Raw genomic sequence first — 21,456 nt, 5'->3', positions numbered from 1 at the left:
TGACATGTTTTATACTTTGATGAACTGCTCCTGGCTGATTTACAATATACAGCTCAAATCAGATCAGTCAAGTCATTAGATCATGGTCAGAATTGTGACGTTTCCTCAAACCGTGTAAACATTGATGTGCGGCGAAGGATTTTCCTTCGCCAAAGGACACGATGTTATCATAACTCCACTGTGCATTGTCCTATCACTACAAAACTTCTGTCACATGGTCAGAGTCCAAGCCTGAACAGCTCTATGTGTCAATATTTCCTCAGTGTCATAGCGCCACCTACTGATTCGCCAGGAAACAGGAAGTACTTTGTTAATCCACTCTGCATTATCCAACCGGCTCCAAACTACTGACCTATGATCACAATCCTGATCTGAACAGCTCCATATATAAACATTAGTTCAGGGTCATAGCGCCACCTACTGATCAGTGTGAAAATGACATTGTGGTAAAATTTTCCAATTGACACGAAACTGCTCACGCTACATCAGAGCGTCTACTTGAACAGATCTATAAGTCTGTGTGTAATAATAGTGATGGCGCCACCTACTGGCAAACCTACTGCCGCAGAGCGCAAAACGCATGCAACGTGGAGAAGTGCATGCTCGATCGATGATGTGCGCTTGGTCATCGATCGCTCTCTCCACCGACCGCAACAGGCTTCAACGTGCGGGTGCTCGGGCCCGCAAGTGCTACAACGTAGCCCTAGTTAGGGCCCGAGCACCGAATGGTGAGAGGCCCTATTGAATCTGTAAGGATTTTTATTATTATTATTATTATTATTATTATTATTATTATTTCCCTTTGGGGGGCTTTTTCAGGGTCTAGACATGCTCAAAAAGTTATGAAACTTTGCAGGAAATTCAAGGTCTGCGGATATTTTAGTATTCTGGAGTAATTGGAAATGGGCGTGGCAAAATGGCTCTACAGCGCCCCCTGGAACCAGCCCCTAGGTTTCCACATAACGGATTTTCATCAAAATCTGGATATAGGTGTATCGTGACCAGTCATGAAAAAAAGTCTCATGGAGCATTATGAAAAACGCAACAGGAAGTCCGCCATTTTGCTTTTAGTGGCCATTTTGGCAATATCCCACATTTTTACTTTTACGTACTTGTCCCAGGGCTTTCATCAGATCAACTTCAAATTCAGATGAGTGTCATCACAACAAGATGGAGATAAAAAATGATTGAGGGATTTTTTTTTTATCACACCGTGTGACCGTGGCATGGCGTTAAAAATTGGTTACACACCATCAAAACACGGGCATCTGTATCTCGGACATACATGTTCCAATCAAGTCCAAACTATACATGTAAGACAATAGTCCCCTCTTGATGACATCTATGCATAAATGATGACTTAAAACCGCAGCGCCCCCTGGTGGCAACAGGAAATGTCTTGTTTTTTGCTTGTCTTACACTTGGATGAATTTCTCCTCATCCACTGACCTCAACCATGTCAAACTGTATCAAATGGGTCCCAAGACATTGACAATGAAGACATAAGATTACCGTGACTTTTCGTCAAACGCCATATGAATGGCGTGGCATTAAAGTTCATCAACTCGCCGTGAAACACGAAATTGCTGTAACTTCAGTGTTCATGATTCTATCTCTCTCAAACTACATGTGTGTAACAACAGCCCCCCCCTGAAGATATTCATATGGTTTTAAGAAATGGGCGTGGCAAAAAAACTGACCAGCGCCCCCTATAGGGCAACCCCGGCACTACGATGGCCGACATTTATACAAATCTATCGGGACATGTGTCGTTTCATAACAAACAAAAAAATATCTTGGATAGGTATGCTTGACCAAACAGGGAGGCCGCCATTTTGGATTAAGTGGCCATTTTTTTTCCATATTCCACATTTTTACTTGATGCACTTGTCCCAGGGCTTTCATCAGATTAACTTCAAATTAAGATCAGTGCCATCACAACAAGATGGAGATAAAAAGTGATTAAGAGATTGACCTTTCGTCACACCGTGTGACCGTGGCGTGGCGTCTTGAGTTTGATTAAACGCCATCAAAACACGAGGTTCTGTATCTCGGACATACATTGTCCAATCGAGTCCAAACTAGACATGTAAGACAAGGGTGCCATCCTGATGACATCTACACAGAAATTATGACTTGAAATTACAGCGCCCCCTGGTGGCTACAGGAAGTGACATGTTTTATACTTTGATGAACTGCTCCTGGCTGATTTACAATATACAGCTCAAATCAGATCAGTCAAGTCATTAGATCATGGTCAGAATTGTGACGTTTCCTCAAACCGTTTAAACATTGATGTGCGGCGAAGGATTTTCCTTCGCCAAAGGACACGATGTTATCATAACTCCACTGTGCATTGTCCTATCACTACAAAACTTCTGTCACATGGTCAGAGTCCAAGCCTGAACAGCTCTATGTGTCAATATTTCCTCAGTGTCATAGCGCCACCTACTGATTCGCCAGGAAACAGGAAGTACTTTGTTAATCCACTCTGCATTATCCAACCGGCTCCAAACTACTGACCTATGATCACAATCCTGAATAGAACAGCTCCATATATGAATATTAGTTCAGGATCATAGCGCCACCTATTGATCAGTGTGAAAATTAAGTTGTGTTAACATTGTCCAATTGACACAAAATTGCTCACGCTACATCAGAGCGCCTACATGAACAGATATATATGTCTGTGCGTAATAATAGTGATGGCGCCACCTACTGGCAAACCTACTGCCGCAGAGCGCAAAACGCATTTAACGTGGAGAAGTGCATGCTCGATCGATGATGTGCGCTTGGTCATCGATCGCTCTCTCCACCGACCGCAACAGGCTTCAACGTGCGGGTGCTCGGGCCCGCAAGTGCTACAACGTAGCCCTAGTTATTATTATTATTTCCCTTCGGGGGGCTTTTTCAGGGTCTAGACATGCTCAAAAAGTTGTGAAACTTTGCAGGAAATTCAAGGTCTGCGGACAATTTAGTATTCTGGAGTAATTTGAATTGGGCGTGGCAAAATGGCTCAACAGCGCCCCCTGGAACCAGCCCCTAGGTTTCCACATAAGCGATTTTCCCCAAAATCTAGACACTGGTGTAACGTGACTAATCATAGAAAAAAGTCTATTGGAGCATTATGAAAAATGCAACAGGAAGTCCGCCATTTTGCTTTTAGTGGCCATTTTGGCAATATCCCACATTTTTACTTTTACGTACTTGTCCCAGGGCTTTCATCAGATCAACTTCAAATTCAGATGAGTGTCATCACAACAAGATGGAGATAAAAAATGATTGAGGGATTTTTTTTTTATCACACCGTGTGACCGTGGCATGGCGTTAAAAATTGGTTACACGCCATCAAAACACGGGCATCTGTATCTCGGACATACATGTTCCAATCAAGTCCAAACTAGACATGTAAGACAATAGTCCCCGCCTGATGACATCTATGCATAAATGATGACTTAAAACCGCAGCGCCCCCTGGTGGCAACAGGAAATGTCTTGTTTTTTGCTTGTCTTACACTTGGATGAATTTCTCCTCATCCACTGACCTCAACCATGTCAAACTGTATCAAATGGGTCCCAAGACATTGACAATGAAGACATAAGATTACCGTGACTTTTCGTCAAACGCCATATGAATGGCGTGGCATTAAAGTTCATCAACTCGCCGTGAAACACGAAATTGCTGTAACTTCAGTGTTCATGATTCTATCTCTCTCAAACTACATGTGTGTAACAACAGCCCCCCCCTGAAGATATTCATATGGTTTTAAGAAATGGGCGTGGCAAAAAAACTGACCAGCGCCCCCTATAGGGCAACCCCGGCACTACGATGGCCGACATTTATACAAATCTATCGGGACATGTGTCGTTTCATAACAAACAAAAAAATATCTTGGATAGGTATGCTTGACCAAACAGGGAGGCCGCCATTTTGGATTAAGTGGCCATTTTTTTTCCATATTCCACATTTTTACTTGATGCACTTGTCCCAGGGCTTTCATCAGATTAACTTCAAATTAAGATCAGTGCCATCACAACAAGATGGAGATAAAAAGTGATTAAGAGATTGACCTTTCGTCACACCGTGTGACCGTGGCGTGGCGTCTTGAGTTTGATTAAACGCCATCAAAACACGAGGTTCTGTATCTCGGACATACATTGTCCAATCGAGTCCAAACTAGACATGTAAGACAAGGGTGCCATCCTGATGACATCTACACAGAAATTATGACTTGAAATTACAGCGCCCCCTGGTGGCAACATGAAGTGACATGTTTTATTCTTTGATGAACTGCTCCTGGCTGATTTACAATATACAGCTCAAATCAGATCAGTCAAGTCATTAGATCATGGTCAGAATTGTGACATTTCCTCAAACCATTTAAACATTGAGGTGCGGCGAAGGATCATCCTTCGCCAAAGGACACGATGTTTTCATATGTCCACTGTGCATTGTCCTATCACTACCAAACTTCTGTCACATGATAAGAGTACAAGCCTGAACAGCTCTATGTGTCAAAATTTCCTCAGTGTCATAGCGCCACCTACTGATTCGCCAGGAAACAGGAAGTACTTTGTTAATCCACTCTGCATTATCCAACCGGCTCCAAACTACTGACCTATGATCACAATACTGATCTGAACAGCTCCACATATAAATATTAGTTCAGGGTCATAGCGCCACCTACTGATCAGTGTGAAAATTAAGTTGTGTTAACATTGTCCGATTGACACAAAATTGCTCACGCTACATCAGAGCGCCTACATGAACAGATATATATGTCTGTGCGTAATAATAGTGATGGCGCCACCTACTGGCAAACCTTCTGCCGCAGAGCGCAAAACGCATGCAACTTGGAGAAGTGCATGCTCGTTCGATGATTTGCCCTTGGTCATCGATCGCTCTCTCCACCGACCGCAACAGGCTTCAACGTGCGGGTGCTCGGGCCCGCAAGTGCTACAACGTAGCCCTAGTTATTATTATTATTTCCCTTTGGGGGGCTTTTTCAGGGTCTAGACATGCTCAAAAAGTTATGAAACTTTGCAGGAAATTCAAGGTCTGCGGATATTTTAGTATTCTGGAGTAATTGGAATTGGGCGTGGCAAAATGGCTCTACAGCGCCCCCTGGAACCAGCCCCTAGGTTTCCACATAACGGATTTTCATCAAAATCTGGATATAGGTGTATCGTGACCAGTCATGAAAAAAAGTCTCATGGAGCATTATGAAAAACGCAACAGGAAGTCCGCCATTTTGCTTTTAGTGGCCATTTTGGCAATATCCCACATTTTTACTTTTACGTACTTGTCCCAGGGCTTTCATCAGATCAACTTCAAATTGAGATGAGTGTCATCACAACAAGATGGAGATAAAAAATGATTGAGGGATTTTTTTTTTATCACACCGTGTGACCGTGGCATGGCGTTAAAAATTGGTTACACGCCATCAAAACACGGGCATCTGTATCTCGGACATACATGTTCCAATCAAGTCCAAACTAGACATGTAAGACAATAGTCCCCGCCTGATGACATCTATGCATAAATGATGACTTAAAACCGCAGCGCCCCCTGGTGGCAACAGGAAATGTCTTGTTTTTTGCTTGTCTTACACTTGGATGAATTTCTCCTCATCCACTGACCTCAACCATGTCAAACTGTATCAAATGGGTCCCAAGACATTGACAATGAAGACATAAGATTACCGTGACTTTTCGTCAAACGCCATATGAATGGCGTGGCATTAAAGTTCATCAACTCGCCGTGAAACACGAAATTGCTGTAACTTCAGTGTTCATGATTCTATCTCTCTCAAACTACATGTGTGTAACAACAGCCCCCCCCTGAAGATATTCATATGGTTTTAAGAAATGGGCGTGGCAAAAAAACTGACCAGCGCCCCCTATAGGGCAACCCCGGCACTACGATGGCCGACATTTATACAAATCTATCGGGACATGTGTCGTTTCATAACAAACAAAAAAATATCTTGGATAGGTATGCTTGACCAAACAGGGAGGCCGCCATTTTGGATTAAGTGGCCATTTTTTTTCCATATTCCACATTTTTACTTGATGCACTTGTCCCAGGGCTTTCATCAGATTAACTTCCAATTAAGATCAGTGCCATCACAACAAGATGGAGATAAAAAGTAATTAAGAGATTGACCTTTCGTCACACCGTGTGACCGTGGCGTGGCGTCTTGAGTTTGATTAAACGCCATCAAAACACGAGGTTCTGTATCTCGGACATACATTGTCCAATCGAGTCCAAACTAGACATGTAAGACAAGGGTGCCATCCTGATGACATCTACACAGAAATTATGACTTGAAATTACAGCGCCCCCTGGTGGCTACAGGAAGTGACATGTTTTATACTTTGATGAACTGCTCCTGGCTGATTTACAATCAGCCAGATGAATTTCTCCTCATCCACTGACCTCAACCATGTCAAACTGTATCAAATGGGTCCCAAGACATTGACAATGAAGACATAAGATTACCGTGACTTTTCGTCAAACGCCATATGAATGGCGTGGCATTAAAGTTCATCAACTCGCCGTGAAACACGAAATTGCTGTCACTTCAGTGTTCATGATTCTATCTCTCTCAAACTACATGTGTGTAACAACAGCCCCCCCCTGAAGATATTCATATGGTTTTAAGAAATGGGCGTGGCAAAAAAACTGACCAGCGCCCCCTATAGGGCAACCCCGGCACTACGATGGCCGACATTTATACAAATCTATCGGGACATGTGTCGTTTCATAACAAACAAAAAAATATCTTGGATAGGTATGCTTGACCAAACAGGGAGGCCGCCATTTTGGATTAAGTGGCCATTTTTTTTCCATATTCCACATTTTTACTTGATGCACTTGTCCCAGGGCTTTCATCAGATTAACTTCAAATTAAGATCAGTGCCATCACAACAAGATGGAGATAAAAAGTGATTAAGAGATTGACCTTTCGTCACACCGTGTGACCGTGGCGTGGCGTCTTGAGTTTGATTAAACGCCATCAAAACACGAGGTTCTGTATCTCGGACATACATTGTCCAATCGAGTCCAAACTAGACATGTAAGACAAGGGTGCCATCCTGATGACATCTACACAGAAATTATGACTTGAAATTACAGCGCCCCCTGGTGGCTACAGGAAGTGACATGTTTTATACTTTGATGAACTGCTCCTGGCTGATTTACAATATACAGCTCAAATCAGATCAGTCAAGTCATTAGATCATGGTCAGAATTGTGACGTTTCCTCAAACCGTGTAAACATTGATGTGCGGCGAAGGATCATCCTTCGCCAAAGGACACGATGTTTTCATAAGTCCACTGTGCATTGTCCTATCACTACCAAACTTCTGTCACATGATAAGAGTACAAGCCTGAACAGCTCTATGTGTCAATATTTCCTCAGTGTCATAGCGCCACCTACTGATAATCCATGAAACAGGAAGTACTTTGTTAATCCACACTGCCTTATCCAACCGGCTCCAAACTGCTGACCTATGATCACAATCCTGATCTGAACAGCTCCATATATAAACATTAGTTCAGGGTCATAGCGCCACCTACTGATCAGTGTGAAAATTACATTGTGGTAAAATTTTCCAATTGACACGAAACTGCTCACGCTACATCAGAGCGCCTACATGAACAGATATATATGACTGTGCGTAATAATAGTGATGGCGCCACCTACTGGCAAACCTACTGCCGCAGAGCGCAAAACGCATGCAACGTGGAGAAGTGCATGCTCGATCGATGATGTGCGCTTGGTCATCGATCGCTCTCTCCACCGACCGCAACAGGCTTCAACGTGCGGGTGCTCGGGCCCGCAAGTGCTACAACGTAGCCCTAGTTATTATTATTTCCCTTTGGGGGGCTTTTTCAGGGTCTAGACATGCTCAAAAAGTTATGAAACTTTGCTGGAAATTCAAGGTCTGCGGATATTTTAGTATTCTGGAGTAATTGGAATTGGGCGTGGCAAAATGGCTCTACAGCGCCCCCTGGAACCAGCCCCTAGGTTTCCACATAACGGATTTTCATCAAAATCTGGATATAGGTGTATCGTGACCAGTCATGAAAAAAAGTCTCATGGAGCATTATGAAAAACGCAACAGGAAGTCCGCCATTTTGCTTTTAGTGGCCATTTTGGCAATATCCCACATTTTTACTTTTACGTACTTGTCCCAGGGCTTTCATCAGATCAACTTCAAATTCAGATGAGTGTCATCACAACAAGATGGAGATAAAAAATGATTGAGGGATTTTTTTTTTATCACACCGTGTGACCGTGGCATGGCGTTAAAAATTGGTTACACGCCATCAAAACACGGGCATCTGTATCTCGGACATACATGTTCCAATCAAGTCCAAACTAGACATGTAAGACAATAGTCCCCGCCTGATGACATCTATGCATAAATGATGACTTAAAACCGCAGCGCCCCCTGGTGGCAACAGGAAATGTCTTGTTTTTTGCTTGTCTTACACTTGGATGAATTTCTCCTCATCCACTGACCTCAACCATGTCAAACTGTATCAAATGGGTCCCAAGACATTGACAATGAAGACATAAGATTACCGTGACTTTTCGTCAAACGCCATATGAATGGCGTGGCATTAAAGTTCATCAACTCGCCGTGAAACACGAAATTGCTGTAACTTCAGTGTTCATGATTCTATCTCTCTCAAACTACATGTGTGTAACAACAGCCCCCCCCTGAAGATATTCATATGGTTTTAAGAAATGGGCGTGGCAAAAAAACTGACCAGCGCCCCCTATAGGGCAACCCCGGCACTACGATGGCCGACATTTATACAAATCTATCGGGACATGTGTCGTTTCATAACAAACAAAAAAATATCTTGGATAGGTATGCTTGACCAAACAGGGAGGCCGCCATTTTGGATTAAGTGGCCATTTTTTTTCCATATTCCACATTTTTACTTGATGCACTTGTCCCAGGGCTTTCATCAGATTAACTTCAAATTAAGATCAGTGCCATCACAACAAGATGGAGATAAAAAGTGATTAAGAGATTGACCTTTCGTCACACCGTGTGACCGTGGCGTGGCGTCTTGAGTTTGATTAAACGCCATCAAAACACGAGGTTCTGTATCTCGGACATACATTGTCCAATCGAGTCCAAACTAGACATGTAAGACAAGGGTGCCATCCTGATGACATCTACACAGAAATTATGACTTGAAATTACAGCGCCCCCTGGTGGCTACAGGAAGTGACATGTTTTATACTTTGATGAACTGCTCCTGGCTGATTTACAATATACAGCTCAAATCAGATCAGTCAAGTCATTAGATCATGGTCAGAATTGTGACGTTTCCTCAAACCGTGTAAACATTGATGTGCGGCGAAGGATTTTCCTTCGCCAAAGGACACGATGTTATCATAACTCCACTGTGCATTGTCCTATCACTACAAAACTTCTGTCACATGGTCAGAGTCCAAGCCTGAACAGCTCTATGTGTCAATATTTCCTCAGTGTCATAGCGCCACCTACTGATTCGCCAGGAAACAGGAAGTACTTTGTTAATCCACTCTGCATTATCCAACCGGCTCCAAACTACTGACCTATGATCACAATCCTGAATAGAACAGCTCCATATATGAATATTAGTTCAGGATCATAGCGCCACCTATTGATCAGTGTGAAAATTAAGTTGCGGAAACATTGTCCAATTGACACAAAATTTCTCACGCTACATCAGAGCGCCTACTTGAACAGATCTATATGTCTGTGCGTAATAATAGTGATGGCGCCACCTACTGGCAAACCTACTGCCGCAGAGCGCAAAACGCATGCAACGTGGAGAAGTGCATGCTCGATCGATGATGTGCGCTTGGTCATCGATCGCTCTCTCCACCGACCGCAACAGGCTTCAACGTGCGGGTGCTCGGGCCCGCAAGTGCTACAACGTAGCCCTAGTATTCTGTTTATTTCTGTATATGTCTCTTTAAGTATTCATTAATTTTTGATTACCACAAATCAATATTTTCCCTTTCCCTTCCTTCCATTATAAACAAATGAAAATTATGAATTTTGACTTTTGCACACATGGGCCAAAAAAGACCAGTAATTATTCACTATGGAACACCTACCATTCATTTCACACAGCTGCTTTGCACATCTGATGCATGTAAGTCTTATTTTACAAACCATTACTAGTGAGAAAGAGAAATATGAGCTAGCTAGCTTGTTTTCTGGCTAGCTAACCATAGCTAGATTAACTAAATAAAACTCGAAATATAACAGTATATACTTAATACTCTGATTGAGATGCATCTGAGATATGCTTTTGATTTTCTCTAACCACAGTGTTCGTATGGCTGGTCCCAGTCTGATCTGATACGAGCCGACGATAATTATTCCGAACCAAACCTGTAGCTGCTGCAGAAGAACTAAAGCCTCCATATGCAGGGCGAGTGCTTGCTCACCTGTTAGCAGAGGCATAAATGTCTTTAAGTATCTTTGACAAACCAAGGTTAGCTGACTGCTAACAGTAGCTAACGCTAACAATAAAAAGCAGTAGTAGATACCATATGATGCAAAATGTAAAACTATTCCTGTAAAGTCGTTTATTGTTCATTCAGTTGTAAATCTTAGTTTTAATATTGAATTAAATTATATTAAATGTCTCAGTCCACGAGAAGGGACATACAACTTAAAATTATTGGATTTTGGACCCCACTGTAAATGATATTAATGTCTTCAGTCAACAAATGAAAGCCATTCTTAGTGTCATCACTTTTTCTACACATCTATTATTTAAGTGCGGCCGGCTCGTGGATCAAACATTATTGTTGGAGCGCTTCATGGTGATGAAGTGACCCTGACATCTATTAGCACAAGTAAAGGGTTTATCCTGTAAGAGGCTCAGGAGAACAAGGACTGACACAGGCACCAGCTTCGCCTCCTGGAGGGCGAAAGATGGAGGAAGACAGGAGTGAGAGAGAACAGCAGTTTGTACAGTGTGTCTGAGAGCGAGTGTTGAGCTGAAGAGCTGAGGTATGAAAGGCACGTCTGTTCTCTGGAGGTCGATCAAAGAGGCAGCTTTCTGATGCAAGACAGGCGGGTCTATCAGCTGCACTTCTATCTGTTTATCTTCCTCCAGAGTAAACATAGATTGTAATTTTTCCACTTGTGTTGTGTTTGTGCTTTGCTCACCTTGGATATATTGCTGGACCTGCTTGCAGAATGACCCAGAGGCTTTTCATTCTGTAAAAGAGAAAAACAAACCAAAGCTCCAGTGAGTGAAAACATTCAGAAGCATGAGAGAATTGCTGGAAATCTGCACATGCGTCCTCCACAGTAAATGCTGACATAAGCCCTATAATTATCATCTGCATTGCATTTTATTTGTAATGATTGGTCCTGCTCAATTACTAGCTGCTACTTGTTGTTTAACAAGACGGAGCGATCCAAAACTTTGGATCCAGCCACATAGAGCAAGGACTCTAATCACTACACTTTGTCACTTTGCACAGGTGCACTTCCCCCATGACTTCTCAACTGAAACCATATGAAAGCGTCTCAGCTGGCCAAGCTTTGAGCCTGGAACGACTGAAAACTTTAGTGATCCATAACCTCCCTTGTCATGGAGTCTACCTGAGAATCGGCCTAGTGAGTCAAATAGAGTTCAGTTTGGATCGTAACAGTGTCAAAATATGAATACAAATTAAGGAATCTGAATATAGGCTGTAGGAGGGAAAGGTAGGACTGATTCATGCCGTCTAATGAGCACATCATATCTCAGGGAGCAGCGACATTACATAACACATCCGACCAAACACCAAATCCAATGGCGTCACAATATTTGTGGGAATTCAGCGAAGAAAATTTGGTTTGTGAGGCTGTAATGATCCTCAATTCCCACTCAGTGCTCTCTGCAAACAGTCACTGGTATGTTGTGATACATCCAGCGCTGGTATTAAAGCCGTGTGTGGTTCTTTTATAAGTGATCAATCCTAATTACATAATGCTGGGATCACACCAGGATTGGGCATAAATTAACTGTTGGGGCTTTCACCTCTTCATAAAGCGCAAAGCATTCTAACACAGTGGCAATGTAAACATCCAAATTTAAAGTTCCGCATGCTAACATTTGCTAATTGGCGCTAAACACAAACTCGGGCCTGGAGCTGCTGGGAATTCCATGCTAGAAAAATTCAGGTATTTTGTAATTAAGCAAAAACAAGTTAAAACTTTCAACTGATCACCGAAAGGAGTGAAATTCACCCCCCAGGGGAAGCAGGAATATCTGTACTAAAGTTTTGTGATCATCCATCCAATAGTCAATCAGTTATTTCAGTGATGGGAAATCAAGACGAGAGACACAAGAGGATTCAAGTTCACAGGAAGCGCTCACAAAAGGCCTCTGAGTTTCAGTGCGATAAATATGTGCATGCATGTTTGTTAATGTGTGCACACATGAGACATCGCTTATGCCTCACCTCAGCTTCCTCAACAAGTAAAGGTTTCCAGCATCTGATGAGGTGAAGCATTGACATTTTATCAGAGGAAAACAAATCTCTGAATAAATCTCTATATGCAATTCCCCGCCACTTAGATTAAATAACATGTCAGATGCAAGGACGTTTTCTTCAGTCACAAACTATATTCTTCTAATGTTTGAATCTGCCAACATCTAATAAAGTACACCTTCTGATGAAACATGAATTTGCTAGCAAAAGTATATAAATGTGAATAGAAAATAAAAAATTGAATTACTGCCTTGTGCTTCTATTTCTCTACCAACCAGTCAAGTTGCAGGAAATTTGGTAATCATCATTTCTGAGTAAGGTTGTTGAATAACAGCTCAACAATGATTTTTGCAGATCATTATGATAAGTAAATCTGACCTTTGATTGTTTGGATATTAAATGTCTCCAAATCATAATTTTATCCATTTCAGACATTTGTATCAATTTATTTATAATTGGCATATTCAACTTTGGGTACTGGCCCAAAACCTGCTTTGTGAGGCTGCTGTCACTTTGACCTTTACAACCAAATTCGAACTAGTTTATCCTTGAACGTTTGTGCCTCATTGGAAGGAATTCGCCCCAGGTGTTTGTGAGATATTGTGTTCAAGATTGGAAAGGAAAAACTATGCCTGAGGCATAAAGACCACTGAAGTTTGTCACTCTTACTTTCACAGACAGCCAGGAGAAGCCAATCCCTGCCTCGTTCTATACTGGATTAATATGAATCAGATATCTGCCATTGTATCTTCAATGTCTTCAGTACAATGTCACAAAATGATAAATGCAGCTCTCAATGGGTGCAATTTGTGCAGCAAACCAATTGTCAGTTTGCCAAAGAAGATGAAAAGTGACTTTTCACAGGAGATGACTGCCGGGGATAACAGGCTCAGCTAAAGAATAAAACCAAATTGATGATCCTTGCCCTTAATCCTTCCTTCTTGGAAAAATGATTTAAAAAAAAAATTTGGACTAACAAGCAGATTTGCCCAGACTGAGGGTTTCTGGAAATAACAAGGTCGCAAATGGGCCGATGACTTTCATAGATACTAGTGATTAGAACGCAGAGGCTGAAGACAGATTACAGGAGATGAGGCGGGACTATAGATCAACACCATTTCCATGTGTCCTCTCTTTCATTCTAACCCCATTTTTCAAAAAATCCTCTCTCCCAAAGTGTGTTAACGACAGTAAGAGGTCTGGAAGTCACCTTCGCTGCCACCGGGACTGTAGACTATAAAGGACCTGTATTTTCCTCTGGGCTCATGCATAATTCTGATAAAGAAGGGCTCTGGTTTCACAGTCTGGTTTCTCCACCTCCTCGGAGGGTCTGTTAAGAGCCCAAGCCTTGGATAACACAACTTTAAGACTGGACCCAGAAGACCTGAAGTTTAGAACAAAAAGGAGCTTAGTAGAGAGCGAAAGAGGAGGAGAGGTCACAGTGAGAGGGATTCCTCTGTCCTTCAGGGCTCTGTTCTCGGCCCACAGGGACGATTACTTCCATGGAAGAATCTCAAAAGATAAAACCTTTGTGAAATTTAACCTCAACTCTTTGAAATGTGTCTGTTCTTCATATCACTTCTATCAACTGGACTGTGCAGTATATTTTCTGATTAATCCATAAATATATGATGGTTTTGGAAAAATGCTTTGACATGCACTTAAATCCCTTTTCCTTGGGGCTGTATGTGAAAACGCAAATGTCTAAATCAGTTGTGCTTGATATTTTCGGAAACTTTTCCTGCCAGACCCCTAGTAGCATGTCCAAGTAGCATGGAAGTTTCACCCTCATGTAACCTCTCTCTCTCAGCTGGTCTCAAAAGACTCTTTGGTAGAGATTCTTCGTTCCTTATCTGGTGTCCCTTCCCCCCCTATGACGGGTAGTGAAACCACCTGCTTCATCCAAGGTCATTTCTCTCATTATAAGTCGGAAAACAACGCAAAACAAAGAAAAATAATAAAATGGTTTCTCAGAATGAAAGAGACTTATAGCAGATGCAGGCAAAGATGTCAACTTGGAAAGACAACAAGACCCGAGAGCTTTTTGCATGAAGCAGATTTTATGCTCTGCCTCCTGCAGGCTCTACCCAGATGCCACTCCTCGCCTGAACGTTCCAGACAATTTCCTTGTTGTTTTGAATGCACCTGACCCGATCAGTACTCTGCTATGTTCCTCATACGTGAAAGGCAAACTTTTGAAAATGTTCAATTATTATACATTTTCTGCGAATCAACAAACTGATTAATTAACTCAGAGCCGGGACACTAATATTATTTATATGATTATACATAAAAACACTAAATGTAACCACATATAATGTACAATGTATGTGTTATTTCAATTAAATAAGCCCTATCTTGTTTACTCATTCTGTGTTATTGAAGTGAATTCTTGTTAACAGATGCTTCCTCTCGGCATTTCACACAAGCGTCATGCCAGAGGCCGAGTATAAAGATATGTTTGTGTTTTAAGGACAAGAGCTTCTCAGAGTATGAACCTGAGACTCTTCGTCAGACATGGCCGCTCAGAGCACCATCTGTGCTCGCCTGTACCAGCAGCACTCTGTGTCCCGGCACAGACGTGAAATTGGATTTCACACAAAGGGTCAGGGACACAAATGAGAGCTGCTTGCCAAGACTGGAACCCCTCACCTGGAACATTTTCTTCTCATGAGATTGAGAGTTTTAACGAACTTATGACAGATTGCTAAGTGTAATAAATATTTATTGTTTGGATTATATATGCATGTACATGTTTAAGATGTTTATGTTTAGAGTGATGAGCTGTTTTCAGACATAAACACTGGAAAATGTCTGGAAAAATTGGGTCCAGACATTAAAGAGTTTATCTTTTGCAGAACCCAGCAGTAGATTTTCTGTTCACAACAACAGGAAAGATTCCAGTATATTAAGCTGATGGCAACTGGGTAAATCATGCAGGAGAGGTGGAGGAAGAACAGAAGCAGGGCCAAGGACGGGTAGAACCAGTCAAAATAATTTCAGAGCAATAAACTGCTTTTTAACAGAGACTTTGGTAAAACGGCTTCAGTCCAACACAAATGATGTTAAGCATTGGCTCCTGTGTAGAGTCAGTGCTAAACACACAAATCTTCACTGAGCTATAAGATACATTCAGGTGTTTTCTACAGTGAGAAGCCCTCTGCTGTGTTTACTGAACACTGAGATTTGTTTTATATGGCATTGACTCTGTTGAAAAAAGGCCAACATTTCACTGTATCATCTCGTACTCTGCAGAGGCACACACACACAAAGCAAGAGACCGACGAGCCAATGAACGATGTCTATCAGACAGTGGTAATGAGGTGACTGTCGCAGGAATTAAATCAGTGAAATTAATGAACACAGGACTGAGTCTCTGTGTGTGTGTGTGTGTAACTCCCCCCTCTCCATTTTCCTCTCTTGCTTTATTCTCTGTAACTTCATTACATACTACAACTCTTCCATCAAACAGAAGCTTTTTCTTTCCCTAATCATCACAGTTGACCGTACGGCAGCTTAACTGCAACCTCGTCCGTAAGAGCTTCTGCAGAATCAAGGGCTGTTTGTTGTGTTCATGGTTCCCTTATGCTGCATATGTTCATAGTTTGTCTGTGTCCTGGGTTTACCCCACCACTCGCCCAATGTCAGCTGGATTTGTCTCCGCTAACCCCGCGCAACCCTTAAAGGATAAATAGTTTAGATACCAAACACTTTACCCAAGTTTTACTGCGGTGCAAACACAGCCTTCAGAGACGTCTAGTGCTGTGAGAGGTTGCATTAATATGAAAGTGTTATTATAGAGTTTTAATTAATTGATAAGTTTCTTGATTGCCTATCATAAAAATAATGGTGAAACAATTGAGACAACAGAACACAACTGAAACACAAAAAATACTATCTTTCTAACTTGGGACCAGTCCGACAGTTGAACAGGGTGATACACTTTGTTGAAAACTTGAAAAAAATAAAGTCAGAAGTGAAAACACTCAAATCTTAAAGTAAACAGAGCAAATATACATAAAAACATTCATACTGTGCATGTACAGGCAACCAGAGCAGTTATATGAGAATCGATGTCAATCCTGAATAGAAAAGTCTAACATAAAAAAGGGGGCAGTTGGATGACACATATCCAGCCCCTTCCCCCAATAAATCAATACTCTGCTTTGTGACAACCGAGCTGCACACAATTATCATGTTGTTGCACTGGTATCAATACGGACAATTGTGTGGGCACAGTGGAAGAAAAAAAAAGTGTTTTAAAGCTTATTATCGGACAAATTGAGCAAACTTTGTAAGCTGTTATTATTAGATTTGAATAGGGATTTTAAATATTTAGTTTGAAATGCCCGGTGACCACTGAAAGTCCTGTTGTGGTTCAAAATAACTACCCGCAGTAGTTGTCAAATAGCGAAACCTGCCTATATGAGTTTTCTATGTAACATGAAGAGCATCTGGAAGCATGGAAAGCTGAAACATGTCTGTGATACAGCCTCCGCACACCCACGCACATGATTGTATTAATGTTGGATGATTAAAGCTCTTCCAGGAGTGTGTGGGCCCTGTGCACACTCTGTCCTCACTCTCCTTTTAGCTTTGCTGCACCTGCCAGGCTAGGACCTGTTCCACGTTTGTCATTTTTATCAGTGCATGGAGTCTGGTGACCTTATATAATGACCACCGATAGCTCTTCCCTCTTTCAACCTGAGCGACATCTAATCACCTGGGGCAAGTGACAATCCTCTGTGAGGTGCACGGAGCCTTTGAGCTATTTCTGTAGTGACAGAAGTGGAAAGTTGTACTTCTGTGATCATTTGCTGGAAATCAATGTGTAACTTTCAGGAACCTCTGTTTCTCTGGTGAGGGGCGTGTGCAAATCATGTCGGCTTTTACTTGGTATGAAACCATTAATAGGGCTTTACATTGCACGCCAGATTTCACTTTCCGACCGCTTGCTGCCTTTTATGTTCTCTTGTGTCAGGAAAACATATGCATGCATGCACTCAGAGCCCACATCTTTAATTCAAGGCTTTACTCTTAAATGAGCAGTATGATTGAAGTGCTTATGAGAATAGTTTTGCCATTCCTGACAGCACGAGTAGACAAATAGAAAGGAAAACAGGAAAGAAGGAGAGAGCAGCCACAACCATAACCACTTTGTCTTCAGTTAAATAACCACAGAGCAACGAAAGGGGGAATGAAATCGTGAGAATCTCCAGGTACAACAACAGCGAGCGAGGCTTTAGCCTGTGGAAGATGGCAGAGGACAGTGTTTACATGTGAAGAGCTTTCCCTGAAATAAATGGCATAAGCGTCCCATGATCTGCTTAGGGCTGATCCTTCAGATCTAAAAATGAGGCCACTGTTTTTTGTGTGTTCTTTTTTCAAACGCACAAGTTGCTGCAGACAAACCGACACAACATTTCCTTTCCTGACAGAGATGACTGAGATTCCTCTGCACAGCCACAACTCCTCAGAGAAATCTCTCTCGAATCACACAAATCAAATGCCAGCGATGTCAAGTGGGTCATTACGAACACACTTGTTAACATGAAAAATACAGCTGCCGTTCAGAGACATGCTCACAAAGGGATATTAGAGAAACGGAAAGATGTCAGAGGAAACAATGCATTTACTGGCTCCTCCTTCCTTAGAGGTGACAGCCAGACATCCGTGTTAATAAAGCAATATCAGAATGCCACTGTCAGGAGAGGAAGTCGGCCTGTAAGTGGTTTCCTGTCTCTGTCAGCATCCAGTGGCCACTTGAGAAGGAAATGCAGGCAGCGTGTGAGTGGGCAGCTGAGCAGGAGGAGACCAGAACCAGATGAGAAATCTCAACTATGCACGATAAGAACAATCAGTCGAGAGCTGGGATGAACACAGACATCTCACCAGTCCTAGAGGAAAACTGTGCACTGGAGAGGAAAAGGTTGATGCTACACAGAAAGGTCATGCACTTAAACCAATGGGCAAAAGTGTTAAGACTTAACCACCTTTTTGAGATTCTTTTGAGATAGAGTTTTGTCCAACAAGGCATTGTGTCTTATTTGAGGGTAATTTCCTTTACACAATAGGAATTAGAAATAGAGCAGCTCCACAATGTCAGCCCGTAACATCTCATGGGAACCAAAGCCTGAGGCAAACCAGCTACTGGTGAATGTTAGAGGGATAAGATGGGAATACTGGTTAAATACTGTTAAAGGTGAAGTGTGTAATAATTGGCACAAAATGAGGGTGTTTTTCATTGTTCACCATCTGTTGCAGATGCCATATTATTTGGTCATGGTTAAGGTTTCGGGCTAAGGTTTTGATTAGATTGTCCACAATGAATGGAAGTCAATGCAGAGCCCAAATAGGGAAAATTGTATCTGTGTGTGTGTGTTAGTGTGTGTGTGTGTGTGTGTGTGTTTGTGCGTGCGTGTATGTCATGTAAAGTGAGACCTCAGGAGAGGCAGGCAACCTGCAGAGTCTGTGGTTGTGCATAATCGAGCTTTTACATGAGCCTCTGTGTGAACATGCATGTCTCTCTGTGCGCTCATCAACAGGATGTGAGCTTGTGGTTTCCACTCTTCCTCCTTTTCCTCCTCCTCATCATCCTCCTCCTCATCATCCTCCTCCTCCTCTCAGTCTGTCCCTCATATCTCTTCATCTTGGCCATAATTACATCAACATGTCCAAACAGGATATGGCCAGGAGTGACAGTGACCATCATGTTCAGTGCAGGACCATGTGCATGGCGTCATCATGTTCTGACTGTTGTGTTTAATAAAGTGATCAATGAGACCTACAGCGAGAGGCACCAGAGGTCAGTCTTGGACCACGATTAAGGAAAAGTCAAATATGAAGGAGAGTAGCCACACAGGCAGGAGATCCAAAGCTACGCCGATACATTTTGTCTGACTGTGCAGTTAAACCAGACTTTCTCGTTAGCTGCAGTCTTCAACATGACACAAGGTTTTATTTACGGTTTGTGTGAAGTAAGTCAAGCTATAGATAATTAGTACGGCGCAGTGCCTTCTAATTAGCAGCGTCATTAGTGTGTGTGAACCCTTGGTCCCTTGTGATGTAATCCTTCAATCGCAGGCTCACAGGAGCTGACGCATGCTCGCAGAATCCAAGACGTCGCCTCAGCGAAGGAAACAAGAGAAATACCGACCAGCGCTTTTATTGAAGGACTGGAATAAAATATTTATCCAGGGAAACTGTAGTCAAGATGGGGAAACTCAGACTGTAGTGCAGACTCTAAAGACAAGGGTCCAATAACAGCTTGATGCCTGAGTCCAGCAAATAGCTTCTTTATAGCTGGTAGCACTTAGCAGCTGCTTGGGGGAGCATCAGCTTTGTTGCCATCTGGGAATTAAAAAACACTATCTCAACATTTGAAACAAAATATCTCGTGAGAAATGAATAGTTGCTGCATGAGCCCTCAGCTATCAGCTCTGTCGAATGTTTAGAGGCGACATAAACGCGTATATAGCTTTACATTTACAAGCTTTTCCCTGTGTCAATAATGTCATGCAAGACATGTGAATGATAAAATACTCCATGATTCACTGATACATTATGGAAAATGTTTTTTTTAGCCAAAGAAACGTTTTTAAAGTAGTATTTTCGATTATGACAGTCTAAGTGGTAGGACAGATATTTAGGCAGGAGGAGAAGGAAGAAGGGGGGGGGGGGGGGGTCTGGGCGATGAAAGCCAAATGTTTTGATTCAATGTCAGGCTGAGATATTAAAGTTTTTGTTAACGTTTTCATTTCTGTTACGTCTTCAGAAGACCATTAGGGCTTTATCTGTGGTATTCTGACGACACTTAGGTTTAGGAATGTGCTTTATCAGGCACCTTGGGTCTTAATAGGTTAAAAACAGGCCTTTTCACATGGGAACAAGAAACTGAAGGAGAGACGATGATGCTTGAGTGCAACTGCCATCATCTCACTCTTCCATATCTCTCCCTCATTTCTACCTTGTCCCCCCCCTCCACTCCTCGTCCCCCCTGTCCAACAGTTTTTAAGCTTCTCCATGACATGTGACTGCATTAATCTCCCCCTCCCTCCCTCCCAGCTGCAGATTTGACACAAAGCTCTGTGATTTGGTGCATCAGTCGATGATGCGATATGCTAAGCCGTGGACTGAGAGTGGTCAAAATGTGTGTTTCTATATGAGTCTATGTGCATCTGTTGGTAAACAAACAGAGCACCAGCAGCCCTGTGTGGGAGCCGCTGCTTCCATTTGCACTTTCGCACCAAAGAGGCTAAGTGAGTGAGCAGGGAGCAGAGGGGGGTGATTGAGTTTACATGCACTTAATCTGATGAGATATGGTATATTACCATCTCGTGCAGGGCAGTGATCTATACCCACACACTGTGACAACATGCCTGAAGAGAGGAAACACAGAGGGTTCATTTAAAGAGGAAATGACTCACGATAACAGTGTTTGTAGGAAGTTCAAGCTTATGTTTGCCTATGATGTACAGTAGTTCTGCACAGCCCCCCCCACTCATTCTGAACAAAGGGCAGAGGCACAGGAGAAAGTGGGTCAACCTTTCACACTGAAGAGGTGGCAGATGCTTCTCTGAACCACACAAACCAACATTGCACGGAAAATGTCATGTATGCACATAACAAGGAACATGAAAGGTGCAGAATGCAAGGGAGATAACAGGAAAACAAACGAAATGCCTTGCAAAACACACACACACACACACACACACACACACACACACACACACACACACACACACACACACACACACACACACACACACACACACACACACACACACACACACACACACACACACACACACACACACACACACACACACACACACACACACACAGTAATGTCTGGGACTTTCTAATACTGTCTGCTTGACAGGATGTACAGACACATCATTTCTGACTGTCTCTGTCCATTTATCGGCTGCTCGCTCTCAGAC

The 21,456-nt window shown here is 42.4% G+C and overlaps 1 protein-coding gene across 2 annotated transcripts in view; it reads right to left on the bottom strand.

The window, feature by feature from the left end:
• marchf8 (membrane-associated ring finger (C3HC4) 8) overlaps positions 1 to 21,456 on the bottom strand; it is a 102,003-nt gene that overhangs the window by 34,540 nt on the left and 46,007 nt on the right. For both annotated transcript variants that reach the window (XM_053436758.1, XM_053436759.1), the window contains one exon: positions 11,199 to 11,249. In XM_053436758.1, coding sequence (XP_053292733.1) covers positions 11,199 to 11,249 — 51 coding nt within the window. The remainder of the gene's footprint in view (positions 1 to 11,198; positions 11,250 to 21,456) is intronic.

This window comes from Pleuronectes platessa, chromosome 12 (assembly GCF_947347685.1).
Source record: "Pleuronectes platessa chromosome 12, fPlePla1.1, whole genome shotgun sequence".
Taxonomy (NCBI): Eukaryota; Metazoa; Chordata; class Actinopteri; order Pleuronectiformes; family Pleuronectidae; genus Pleuronectes; species Pleuronectes platessa.
This window is presented reverse-complemented; position numbering and strand designations above follow the sequence as displayed.